A 14,318-nucleotide genomic window follows, 5' to 3' on the forward strand; every position below is an offset into this window, starting at 1 on the left:
GGCCGGCGTCTGTGGAGTGAGGCCGGCCGCGGCCCGAAAACAAGCAATCCGTCAGCCAATCTACTTAAATATTCTCAGGGAAGGACTCCTCCAGTGCCCAGTGGCTACCAGGTAGGCTTTGGGGCAGCTTTTGATGTCTGTGGAGGCCGGATGGCTGTAGATTGTAGAAGGCCGGCCGCGGCCTGAAAACAAAGTAGTCCGCCGGCTAATCTGCTCCAATGTCCTCAGTAAAAGGCTCTCCTAGTGCCCAGTGGTTATTAGATAGGCTTTGGGGCAGCTTTTGATGTCTGTGGAGGCCGGATGGCTGTAGATTGTAGAAGGCCGGCCGCGGCCTGAAAACAAAGTAGTCCGCCGGCTAATCTGCTCCAATGTCCTCAGTAAAAGGCTCTCCTAGTGCCCAGTGGTTATTAGATAGGCTTTGGGGCAGTTTTTGATGTTTGTGGATGCCGGATGGCAGTGGATTGCAGAGGGCTAGACAGAGCTCCTCTGCAGTGCGTCCATTCACCTCGCCATTCGGACACGCCCCCCCCCCCCAAAATTACATTGCTGCAGATTGACACAGTTGACCAAATTTAGGGCCCTGTATCTTGCCACTTAGTGCTAAGAACCCCAAATTTAGTGTGCAAACCCAGTGGAACTAGCACCATAAAATATCCAAAGCTGGGGTTTCTAGCACCAAGTGGTCCCGAGATACAGGGCCCCAAAAATCGGTTCAGAAAATGTCAAGCACTTTTCTGTAGCAGAGAATGACACTTTCCGAACCAGGTTTGGGGCCCTGTATCTCAGGGCCACTTGGTGCTAGGAACTCCATTTTCGGATATGTTATGTTACCAGTTCCACTGGGTTTGCACACCAAATTTGGGGTTCCTAGCACTAAGTGGCCCTGAGATACGGGGCCCCAAATTCGGTTCAGAAAATGTCAAGCACTTTTCTGCAGCAGAGAATGACATTTTCCGAACCGGGTTTGGGGTCCCATATCTCGGGGCCACTTAGTGCTAGGAACTCCATCTTTTGATATGTTGTGGTACCGGTTCCACTGAGTTTGCACACCAAATTTGGGGTTCCTAGCACCAAGTAGCCCTGAGATACAGGGCCCCAAAGTGGGTTCGGAAAATGAAATTTTTTGCTGCAGAAAAGTGCTTGACTCGAGTATTAGTCGAGGGGGCACTTTCAGCACAAAAAAAATGTGCTGAAAAACTCGACTTATACTCGAGTATATACGGTAATCTGTAGTCAAGTTTCTAACACCCTGTCATACTTTGTGCATATATATCATGGCAAAATGTGCAGTGTGTTGTGGGCAACACCTTTTTCTTACAGTTACAGACCTACAAAGCTGCTAATATTGATAAGGTGGATAATAGGTTACACACAGAAACAAAAAATCACACTTTTCATTTGTCTTCTGGGTTTTAAAAATATTGGAATAGCATGAAGCATTTCTATTACACAGAACAGGTTGTAGATTTGCAAAACTCTTGATTTGCTTATGTTATGTGGCAATTTTAGAAAAAAAGCGTTTAGTCCTTAATGATTCTTTATCTTTTTCTTTTTGCTGTTTCCTAATGATCATCACGTTATACATATGCAACTCATATAGGTACCTGAAATAGTCTTTTTTAATCACCTATACAGCAACACCAAATGAGAGGGCAGGGCCAGCACTGGAAGCCAATCAGGTAGGCTACATGCAAATATGTTGTTAAGGAACATGATGATGGGAAGAAAGAGTGGGTAGAGAGATGATCTCATTAGTCTGCTGCTGCTCATTCACATAAACAGGTTGGGGGCAGAGGGATATCAGATATCAGCAATATATTTTAGATTGTAATAGAGAAAAAGTGTTGTTATCCTTTTGGTATTGCTGTGTAATGCAGCAGTATAAACCTCAGAACTGGATGTATTTCAACTGTGTATTTAGATGCAAGTCTGGAATTCAGTGTTAATGATCTTGTCATTGTTATAATCCACCTTCTTTCCCAGAAGAATAGTTTCACTAATTGAAATGATCTGTATTGCCACCCCTTGTTTCTGAGATTCTATTCACAATAGCCTGTACATACTGAGCAGACACAACATGCTTTTATCAGAGGCACAATTTTATATAAATCCTGAAATATTCTCTCATGTATTAAAGATACTGTTGATCTGTGCATGACTATACAACAGCCACCTGTCTTAGACAATAAATGAAGCTGAAGTTGCCCAATTGTAGCTGCATCAACTACAGTGTATGTAGTTCCGCTTTAACCTGATGTCATTATGGTTGTACCTGTAACAATTATTTTAATATTCTCTGCTCTATTCAATAATCAATATCCGATACAATAATAACTATTTGATAGTATACAATGTTTGTGCCAGTACTTTCTACAAATGTCAAAATATATTTCTGGTAAGTTATTTATTGTACCTTTTCTTTAAATGTGCCCAGTTACAGTGTTTGGTGTATGATTGATGGACCTAATGTGATCCACTATGCTAATAAAGAGGGGTTGAGTTACCTGCAGACTTCATTAGGCGAGGTGGCGTTAACATACTTGCTGAGCTTGTGATTTAGCATTTGTCATTGTGCTGATAAAGACGAGGTGGTGTCTTGATGGTTTATGACAACTTACAGATAAAAATACACTTTTAATAAAGCTGTGTAATTGATATCTCAGCTCAGGGTCTTTTCAGCTCCTGGCCGATTACATTTTGTCATATTATTCAGACACAGCTGATGATTAATTATTGGTAAGATGAAATACAAGAGCTACGGATGTCTGCTTGTGAAATGTTTATGTAAGAACATTGAAACTATAGAACATGCAATGCTCTAAGACAGGGGAAGTTTAAGTTTTGTCCTTACTTCTGTACACTTTTCACCTTCAACTAAAATCTTTTTTGGGGTGAGGGACAGCCAAGAGAAATTAGACAGGAATTCTCAGCAATATTTCCCAGGTGACTAACAATTTTGTTTAGCATTTCCCTTCATTGATGATTTCTTCCCTACCTTTCAATAAAAGCATTCGTTGTAGTAATGTGATACAGTAATTATATATTATTCACGTGGGGGAAACAAGGACATAATACTTCAATATGCTTGACCTACCCATATGTATAAGAACAAAGTTTAGTTTTCTTAGTCCTTTTTTCCGTATGTTGTAGACATGCCAAAAATGTATCAACTGAGAAACCCAACAGACAGCACTGGGGCTCTCTGTTAATGATGCTTCCATGGTGACCTCTGATTATACATAATAAAACATAGATTAAGTGATTAAATAGTGAGGAGATTCTAAATGCCTGTTTACAATCCGGAAGCGATTTTTAAATTAGCTGGATTGCATAGGGTATATATTGCTAACATCCTTTATTAACAAAAAAGGCCAAGTTCACCCAAAATGAAGTTTAAACTGTTGTTTGTAAAACTATATGATAGTTTGCCTCAGAATATATGTCTCTAAGAAATTATGTCAATGACAAGGAAAATCTTTTTTAGCTTTAGGGTTGATGAGTGTAATGCATCCCCATGTTAAGTTTCTAATTAATTTTATTTCAGCCTCTTTATTGTGTTCCTATTATACAGATTTTAATTTAAAGCGGAGTTCCACCCTAAAGTGGAACTTCCGCTCATCGGATTCCTCCCCCTCTCCGGTGCCTCAATTGGCACCTTTCAGGGGGGAGGGGGGTGCAGATACCTGTATAATACAGGTATCTGCACCCACTTCTGGGAATAGCTAGCCGCAAATGCCCGCCCACCCCCCGTTGTGTTCTGGGAAATACACAGTTCCCACAACACAACGGGGACCAGTATAGACGCGCAGCGTGACTCGCACATGCGCAGTAGGGAACCGGACAGTGAAGCCGCAAGGCATTCCCTGACCGAGGATGGCGGTGGGGGCAGCCGAGAGACGAGCGATCGATCAGCTTCGGCTGCCGACATCACTGGACCCTGGGACAGGTAAGTGTCCATTTATTAAAAGTCAGCAGCTGCAGTATTTGTAGCTGCTGGCTTTTAATATTTTTTGTTTAAGTGGACCTCCTCTTTAATTTAAACAGAAAGAAGTAAAGTAAAAAATGTACCCTATAGAGGAAGGCAGGGCACTGGACGCATTGGAATTCAATGTTTTTGTTTTTTTTCTTGGAGGCACATGATTAGTGCCTGAGGCTCTAATTGTCTTCAAAAAAGGGTGGGCTCAGGGCACAGGAGCCCACCCAGTTCTGTGTCAATAGCTAATTAATATTCCCTATTGTCTTCCTGATTCTCCTCCTACCAAATCAGATAGCGGTCCTGAGACCCAGTTGGCCAGGGAGTCTTAGGACTCCCGGCCAATCCAATCCGGTCTCAGGACCCACTTCCTATTTGGCTGGGAGGAGAAGCAACATCCGTTCAGCCGGGAGGAGAAGCCCTGGATCTTCAATCTGGCTGGAGCGAGGAGTAGCCGCCCTACCCCTCATCCTCTGCCTTCCCGTCCATCTCCAGCAGGGGGGGGCATCAGTGTGATCGAGGGGGGTAAGTTTGTTTGCCGCCCCTCCACCAAAATATTGAGAACCAGCCTCCACTGGTAACAGCTCTAGGAACCCCACCCTGTGAATATTAGCACTTCCATTTGGCCAGAAACGAATTTAAAGAGGTAAATGTTCACTGTGTCAGTACTTTAATGTCTATCTCCAGGGGAAACATTTATTTGTGGTTTTGGATAGAGTAGGTAAGGGTTAACTATCCTGTATTGCTGTCTCCATTGGCGATATTTACCCCTTTTATTGTACTTTTGAACAGTATCACGGAAAAAAGAGGGAATATCCAGAATTTTAGAGTTATCCCCAGCACAAGAGAGAAAGAGCAAGTTTCCAATAGGGATACCTGTTCCAGGGGCAAAGAGTTTCACAGACAGAGACAGCAAAAATGAGCCCTTCCCTACCCAATTTAAAAGTGAAAGAAGTTTTGGATGGCCACACTTTCTCAAATTTGGCTGAACAACCCTTGTGTTGACATATATATCACCCATATGCCTTATTTATTCTATAAGTACAATGCAGCGTACACACGGGCGGACTTTTCGACGGACTAGGTCCGGCGGACTTTTCAACGGACTTTCCGACAGTCTTTCCGATGGACTTTCGAATGAACGGACTTGCCTACACACGAGCAACCAAAGTCTGACGAATTTGTACGTGATGACGTATGACTGGACTAAAATAAGGAAGTTGATAGCCAGTAACCAATAGCTGCCCTAGTGTCAGTTCTTGTCCGTCGGACTAGCATACAGACGAGCGGACTTTTCGACCGGACTCGAGTCCGTCGGAAGGATATGAAACATGTTTTATTTCTAGGTCCATCGGGCTTTTGGGAAAAAAAGTCAGCTGGAGCCCACACACGGTCGAATTGTCCGACGGAGTCCGGTCCGCTGGACCTAGTCCGTCGAAAAGTCTGCATAAGTGCTTTAAAATAACTTTGTGAGCCTGAAACAGCTCCCTGGTGGTGGCCTCTTCCCCTATATTTTTATGTAACTAAAATATTTGGTTTGAACTTATATTTTGAACTTAAGTATTTTTACCTATATTTTCACTATATTTTTTCACACAGCACGGCAGGCCAGTTCTGAGAGGCTGTTATATGATATGTCCTCCCATGATTGTGGCAGTGCTGGACACTGTTGATCACAGATTAAGGTAATCAGAGGCTCTTTACCACATGATCAGCTGTGTCCAATCACAGTTGATCATTATGTAAACAGAAGCCGGTTATCGGCACTCCTTTCCTCATGCTGACAGCATGAGGAGAGGAGAAGAGAGCTGATAACTGGCTTGTGTAAAAGGGACATGTACACTGATAATCAGGGCACTGATTATCCGTATCCTGATTATCAGTGCAGTCCCAACAGTGCCCACCAGTGCTGCCAATCAGTGCCCACCAGTGCTGCCCATCAGTGCCCCCTCATCAGTGTCACCTATCAGTGCTGCCTACCAGTGCCCATCAGTGCCACCTATCAGTGCCCTACAGTGCCAGCTATCAGTGCCACCTATCAGTGCCCATAAGTGCCACCTATCAGTGATCAGTGCAGCCTCATCTGTGCCTCCTCAGCAGTGCCCACCAGTGCCAACTCATCAGTGCCCATCAATGCAGCCTATCAGTGCCATCAATGCTTATCAGTGCCACCTCATAAGTGCCCATCAGTGCAGCCTATCAGTGCCCATCAGTGTAGCCTCATCAGCGCACAACAGTGAAGGAGAAGAATTATCTGTTTCCAAATTTTATAACAAACTATGACTACATATTTTTTTTGGTCTTTTTTCATTTATTTTGCAAAAAATAAAAAAAAACCCAGTGGTGATTAAATACCACCAAAAATAAAAAGTTATATTTATATAAAGAAAATGATACAAATTTTGTTTGGGTACAGTGTTGCATGACCGTGCAATTGTCATTCAAAGTGTGACAGCGCTGGAAGCTAGAAATTGGCCTAGGCAGGAAGGGGGTAAAAGTGCCCAATAGGCAAGTGGTTAACAAGCCGAAGTGTCTCCTGAGGATCTAATAAGTACAACTCTGAGTACATGTACAATCGATGGACTAGAATATACCAGCACTGGATTGCAAAGCGGTAAAACCTGTTTTAGGCAGGGCTATATATGGGACTGCTAGTAGATAACTAAAACACAATTGGAAGAAATCAGGCTGGACAGTTTTATACACGGTCGTCTCAGAGAGGGTTTAAAAAGTGAAGGAAATTGTTTAAAAAGTTTTGAAGAAGGATTTGTTGAAAGTGTAAGGTAAGCATCTGTAAGAGATAAGTAAAGAATGAAGTTTTATGGTTTGTTTCCAATTACAAACCCATTCAGGATGGAACAACGCAATATGAAAGGTCATATGTCAAGATGGATGACATGATCCATATCACTATGGCCCCTTTACTAAGCTTCTGTGTTTCTTGCAGATTTTCCAATTCAATTAAATAATTCATATTTAAAACTAACTTCAACATTAATTATTAATCTGAGTACAGATTACTGTAATATTTAAAAACAGCAGTTCCAAGTGATGTAATGTCAAATTAAGATTTTACTGTTTCTATCTATCTATGTATCTATCTATCTATGTATCTATCTGTCTATCTATCTATCTGTCTATCTATCTGTCTATCTATCTATCTGTCTATCTATCTATCTATCTATCTATCTATCTATCTATCTATCTATCTATCTATCTATCTATCTATCTATCTATCTATCTATCTATCTATCTATCTGTGATTGTGTAACTATAAGCTTAGAAACTTGTAAAAAAAAGTTTACAGATGAATGGAACCGATCCACAAGCCTGGAATGCATTGCAATTTATTCATGAGGCAGCTCATGATTTTTCAAGCTGCTGGACCTAAGTCCATTTTGTGCCTGTTCCTCTGTGGTTAAACAGTAGCCACAGAGCCTTGGCTGAGCGTACAGCTTTAAGCAGCAAATCAGCTTGCTACTTCTTTGCCTTTCAGCGAGGGGAGCAGTTTGCTTCTGCTCTCAGGTTTCAAAGTGAACTTGGCACGCAAATGAACACTTTAGGGGATGCCGGATTTGAGAGAACCTTGAGCTGACAGATATTTAAAGGACCACAAAAATCTTTTCTGTCACCATATTTTCTTTGATATAATGAAAAACATATGCATGTTCACTTCCAGCTAGACTTCCTAGAACATTTTTTGCAGATCCTCTTAAATATAACTGAAAAATAAACTGAAAAAGACCATTAAACTGTACCTAAAATATCTACATAGCTCATTTTAAATTTATAGGAAAAAATACATCTTAGTAATTGCATTGAAACCCTTTCTTTGTCAGATACATATTTGTGTACATATTTGAGTTTTTGTGTGTATACCCTTCCACACCATGTTATACCTGAATCATAAAAAACACTCTGACCTGACTCAGTTGGAGCTTTTATTGTTTTGCTCACACATAGGGGTAAATTTGCTAAAGGCAAATAAGTGGTTCACTTTGCAAGGGATTTTTCACTTTGCAAGGGAATTTTCCCTTAGCTTAGAGAATGAGGTGAAGCCCAGTTGACTTCCATCATCCAGTCACGTGCAAGCAAAAATAATGTATGTGTTATTTTCTTTGCATGTGCTTGGGTATTGCTTGCAACATTAATGCTTACTGCATTTACTGAGCTAAAGAAAATTCCCTTTTACAATGATGTGTTCCTAAACCTTAAAGTATCCAGGTATCTATCCCTAAATTTCCAAATAATAATAATTTTTCTCCTCCCCCTCCTTTTTGTTTGGTATTGTATAGTCCCACTAACCATCCCCTTTTCTTCCCCTTGTGGGATTATTCTAAAGAAAATTTCCTTTAAAAAGTGAAAATTTGCATGCAAATTGAATAGTCTATTTCCTTTGAGTAAGTCAACCCCATAGTGTGCAAGATACAGTATCTCACAAAAGTGAGTACACTCCTCACATTTTTGTAGATATTTTATTATCTTTTCATGTGACAACACTGAAGAAATGACACTTTGCTACAATGTAAAGTAGTGAGTGTACAGCTTGTATAACAGTGTAAATTTGCTGTCCCCTCAAAATAACTCAACATACAGTCATTAATGACTAAATCGCTGGCAAGAAAAGTGAGTACATCCTTAAAGTGGGGTTCCACCCAAAAAAACAAAAATACCTGAAAAATTCTAAAAAAAAAAAACAAAAAAAATTTGGATATTTTTTTTTTTTTTACTTACCTCTAAATGCCTGTTGCTAGGTGGTCCCTCGTAGTCTGCCTCTTCCTTTGCCTGGGCTGGTGACATCACTTCCCCCTCGGCACAGGAAGGGCTCGGCTCTGCTCCCTCCCTCCTGTCAATCATCTGGGACCCATTACAGGTCCCAGGTGATTGAGCGGCCAATCACGGTGCGCGGCGCCGCTCACGCATGCGCAGTGGGTGCCAGGCTGTGAAGCCACAGCCCGGTGCCCACAGTTGAAATGCCGGCACGGACGAGTGGAGGGGGGGGAGGAGCGGGGCTTCGATCCCCCGCATCGCTGGACCCTGGGACAGGTAAGTGTCCAATTAAAAGTCAGCAGCTGCAGTATTTGTAGCTGCTGACTTTTAATTTTTTTTTTTTTTAATGGACCCCCTGGGTGGAACTCCTCTTTAAGTAAAAATGTCCAAATTGGGCCCAATTAGCCATTTTCCCTCCCCGGTGTCATGTGACTCGTTAGTGTTACAAGGTCTCAGGTGTGAATGGGGAGCAGGTGTGTTAAATTTGGTGTTATTGCTCTCACTCTCTCATACTGGTCACTGGAAGTTCAACATGGCACCTCGTGGCAAAGAACTTTCTGAGGATCTGAAAAAAAGAATTGTTGCTCTACATAAAGATGGCCTAGGCTATAGGAAGATTGTCAAGACCTTGAAACTATGCTGCAGCAGTGGCCAAGACAATACATCGGTTTAACAGGACAGGTTCCACTCAGAACAGGCCCCACAATGGTCAACCAAAGAAGTTGAGTGCACGTGCCCAGCGTCATATCCAGAGGTTGTCTTTGCGAAATAGACGTATGAGTGCTGCCAGCATTGCTTCAGAGGTTGAAGGGGTGGGGGGATCAGCCTGTCAGTGCTCAGACCATACGCCACAACCTGCATTAAACTGGTCTGCCTGGCTGCCATACCAGAAGGAAGCTTCTTCTAAAGATGATGCACAAGAAAGCCCGCAAACATTTTGCTGAAGACAAGCAGACTAAGGACATGGATTACCGAAACCAGCAGGGTAGTATTCCAACATGATAACGACCCGAAACACACCTCCAAGATGACCACTGCCTTGCTAAAGAAGCTGAGGGTAAAGGTGATGGACATCCAAACATGTCTTCAGACCTAAACCCTATTGAGCATCTGTGAGGCATCCTCAAACGGAAGGTGGAGGAGCGCAAGGTCTCTAACATTGACCAGCTCCGTGATGTCGCCATGGAGGAGTGTAAGGGGACTCCAGTGGAAATCTGTGAAGCTCTGGTGAACTCCATGCACAAGAGGGTTAAGGCAGTGCTAGAAAATAATGGTGGCCACACAAAATATTGACACTTTGGGCCCAATTTGGACATTTTTACTTAGGGGTGTACTCACTTTTGTTGCCAGCGGTTTAGACATTAATGGCTGTGTGTTGAGTTATTTTGAGGGGACAGCAAATTTACACTGTTATACAAGCTGTACACTCACTACTTTACATTGTAGCAAAGTGTAATTTCTTCAGTGTTGTCACATGAAAAGATATAATAAAATATTTACAAAAATGTGAGGGGTTTACTCACTTTTGTGAGATACTGTATAGTAAAAGGATAGACACAAATGCATTTTTTGAACTGGTTGCAGGTACTGGATAGTGTTCAAACCAGGCTCTCGTGGCAGAGAATATAGATGAAAGTATTAACTAGTTGTATTTATTGATTTAGAAATCTCATCCTTTCAAACAACTTGCCCACACTATTTATGCTCATGTTATTCAGCCCAGCGTTGTCTCATGTGGGGACTATTTTACCTTTAGTCCATCAAGTCCTGGGATTCCTGGCTCTCCATCAGAACCCTGAAGGTAGAAAAAAAATAAAATAACTGTCAAGCTTTATCAACACACCAGTATAGTAGTAATAAGAATTTAATGATAACCTAGGTAAAAGATGTTTAAAAATTCAAACTTTTCTTTTTTTTCTTTTTTAAAAGGACATATAAAGTTTACATTCAGTGCAAAACTGTAGAGATAAACAAAGAGTAGCAAAGGAGCAGCAAAAACGAATTGTAAATTCCACAAATCCTTAAATCCAGCAAAACATGAAAACTGAGTATCTCAAATCATTTTTGTATGTTCCTTAGCCACCAATTGTATTACAAAAGATGTATAGATTTGTGGCAGGCAATATGGAATAATAGTCTAATGTTTCTAGAGTTTTTGTTTGTATTGCTGTTTTAACAATATACTGTATATACACTGAGCAAAATTATAAACGCAACACTTTTGTGTTTGCCCCTATTTATCATGAGTTGAACTCAAAGATCTATGGCTTTTTCTATGTACAAAAAAGGCCTATTTCTCTCAAATATTGTTCACAAATCTATCTAAATCTGTGTTAGTAGAGCACTTCTCTTTTGCCGAGATAATACATCCACCTCACAGTTGTGGCATATCAAGATGCTGATTAGACAGCATGATTATTGCACAGGTGTGCCTTAGGCTGGCCACAATAAAAGGCCACTCTACAGTAAAATGTGCATTTTTATCACACAGCACAATGCCACAGATGTTGCAAGTTTTGAGGGAGCGTGCAATTGGCATGCTGACTGCAGGAATGTCCTCCAGAGCTGTTGCCCTTGAATTGAATGTTCATTTATCTACCATAAGCCGTCTCCAAAGGCATTTCAGAGAATTTGGCAGTACATCCAACCAGCCTCACAACCGCAGACCACGTGTAACCACATCAGCCCAGCGAACTGAACGAGAAAAAATTGACAGATCACCTTACCAACACAAATGATGTTGGTGCTGCGATCTCCCCTGTTGTGCTATTGTATTCTGACAGGTATTTATATACTTATGTATACAACATACTTTGCCCTGTTAATTCTGTTTTTTTGGTTGAGCATTTTAACTGAGTGGCATTTATGTATTTATGTAAAGAAATCATTTTGCATTCCTCGTATTTTATTTTAAGTAAGATTTATATATATATATATATATATATATATATATATATATATATATTAGGGTTGTCCCGATACCGATACTAGTATCGGTATCGGCACCGATACCGAGCATTTGCCCAAGTACTTGTACTCGGGCAAATGCTCCCGATGCTTCCCCCGATACCTAGAAGACAGCTGTGATCGGCGTGTGGGGGAGTTACAAGATTCTCCCCCAGCGGCTTTCACCAGCTTTAGTGACATACAGCGGTGATCGCTCACTGCTGACTGTCACTGCATCCTCCTCCGTGCCCCCTCCTTTCCTCTGTGCCTCTCCGCTGTCCCCCTCTGTTCTGCTCTCCTTATCTGTCCCCTCCGTTCTGCTCTCCTTATCTGTCTCCCTCCGTTCTGCTCTCCTTATCTGTCTCCCTCCGTTCTGCTCTCCTTATCTGTCTCCCTCCGTTCTGCTCTCCTTATCTGTCCCCTCCGTTCTGCTCTCCTTATCTGTCTCCCTCCGTTCTGCTCTCCTTATGTCTCCCTCCGTTCTGCTCTCCTTATCTGTCTCCCTCCGTTCTGCTCTCCTTATCTGTCTCCCTCCGTTCTGCTCTCCTTATCTGTCCCCTCCGTTCTGCTCTCCTTATCTGTCCCCTCCGTTCTGCTCTCCTTATGTCTCCCTCCGTTCTGCTCTCCTTATGTCTCCCTCCGTTCTGCTCTCCTTATCTGTCTCCCTCCGTTCTGCTCTCCTTATCTGTCCCCTCCGTTCTGCTCTCCTTATCTGTCTCCCTCCGTTCTGCTCTCCTTATGTCTCCCTCCGTTCTGCTCTCCTTATCTGTCTCCCTCCGTTCTGCTCTCCTTATCTGTCCCCTCCGTTCTGCTCTCCTTATCTGTCTCCCTCCGTTCTGCTCTCCTTATGTCTCCCTCCGTTCTGCTCTCCTTATCTGTCTCCCTCCGTTCTGCTCTCCTTATCTGTCTCCCTCCGTTCTGCTCTCCTTATCTGTCTCCCTCCGTTCTGCTCTCCTTATCTGTCTCCCTCCGTTCTGCTCTCCTTATCTGTCTCCCTCCGTTCTCCCCCTCCGTTCCTCAGTCCCCCTCCTCCTTCCTTTGTGTATGGATAGAGTCAGCTGACTCTGTCCATTCACAATAACTGAAACATTGTAATCTCCTGTGATTACAATGTCTCAGTTTATGAATGGAGAGGAGCCGCTGTCTTCTCTCCATTCATTCTCAGTGCAGCTGAGGCTGCAGAGAAAGGGACTGGGGAATCTCTATCCTCTGTCTCTTTCTCTGTCTCAAGGGGGAGATATCAGAGGTCTGTTAAGACCCCTGATATCTCACCAAAGCCCCCCAAAAGGGCTGATTAAAAAAAAACAAAAAAAACCAATAAAGAATAAAAAAAATATTATTGTAAAAAATAAAAGTTGTAAATAAAAAAAAAAAAAAACACATACACCGTTCACCCCCCCCCCCCCCCCCAAAAAAAAGCAAGCACTGTTAAAAAAAAAAAAACAAAAAAAAAAAAAAAACAAAAAACACTGTCACGTGACATTTAAAAAAAAAAGTATCGGTAATCGGTATCGGCGAGTACTTGAAAGAAAGTATCGGTACTTGTACTCGGTCCTAAAAAAGTGGTATCGGGACAACCCTAATATATATAGATAGATAGATAGATAGATAGATAGATAGATAGATAGATAGATAGATAGATAGATAGATAGATAGTGCTGTCTGTTTCTTTCTTTCTGTCTGTTTCTTGGGTGGTATTCCCACTTGCATCCTTGGTTTAATATTTTTTCAAGAGAATAAGGGCTGCCAATACTGACCTTAGAGTAACAGATTCAGTCATTGCCTACGATATTCAGGTAGTTGGGTAATGAGTCACAAACAAGCTAAAATTCAATAAGGCTGTGCCCTTTTTGCCAAAGAAGTATGGTTAAGATTAAAATTGTCTAGTGTTAATTAAGATCCATCTATTTCCATCCTTGAGATGACTAAGGCCTTATAGGCTGAAACGCGTCAACTGACATAATCTGCATTTGTTCACTGTGGCTATTCAATAAAATGAAGACATTTTAAGAGCAACAACCGGATTGCGGATCATTTTTTCCACATTACTCTACTAAGCCAGAGACTGTGGATTGAGCACCTGGGAGCTCTGCTATCTATGTGGTATATGGGTAGTAGCACTGACTTTTATGTTTATACTTCAGATGTATATACCATTATCTAATAGACATAAATGTGGTAAATCTACACCAAAATGTAACTGTACTTTTTGCAGCAAATACATAAAACAAATCTTGGGAAAGTCATGCAGGCAACAAGAAATACATTCATGCTGCAAAGAACATATTAAAAAGTGTATACCTGTCGTATACAGTTAACAGATGTATGCATGAGGTGATTTTACTGACTGGGGACTTGGCATAAGGATTGTGTCTGGCAATGTCCTACCACAGTAGCACATTGTAACCAGCCAATAAATTACTTCCATGGTGACAGGAGTTAAAGTTCCTCTCACCTCTTTACTTAGGTCTCTACATAGCTGTAGTATGAATGATGAAAACACAGCTGAAGTACTCAGGGAAGTTGTCAGGTTTCTTTTCCCAAAATCTTTTTTGGCCTCAGTATATTTTTTAATAAAATAATTATAAAAGTTGACCAACGTTGCGGGATAAAAAAGCTTGCCAAATTT

The 14,318-nt window shown here is 41.7% G+C and overlaps 1 protein-coding gene across 1 annotated transcript in view; it reads right to left on the minus strand.

Annotated features, from left to right (window-relative positions):
* Nucleotides 1-14,318, minus strand: part of COL25A1 (collagen type XXV alpha 1 chain) — a 657,401-nt gene that overhangs the window by 151,229 nt on the left and 491,854 nt on the right. Inside the window, exon 12 of the mRNA XM_073602240.1 lies at nt 10,494-10,538. Within this exon, the coding sequence (XP_073458341.1) occupies nt 10,494-10,538 (45 nt within the window). The remainder of the gene's footprint in view (nt 1-10,493; nt 10,539-14,318) is intronic.

The sequence above is a fragment of the Aquarana catesbeiana genome, linkage group LG01 (assembly GCF_042186555.1).
Source record: "Aquarana catesbeiana isolate 2022-GZ linkage group LG01, ASM4218655v1, whole genome shotgun sequence".
Classification (NCBI taxonomy): domain Eukaryota; kingdom Metazoa; phylum Chordata; class Amphibia; order Anura; family Ranidae; genus Aquarana; species Aquarana catesbeiana.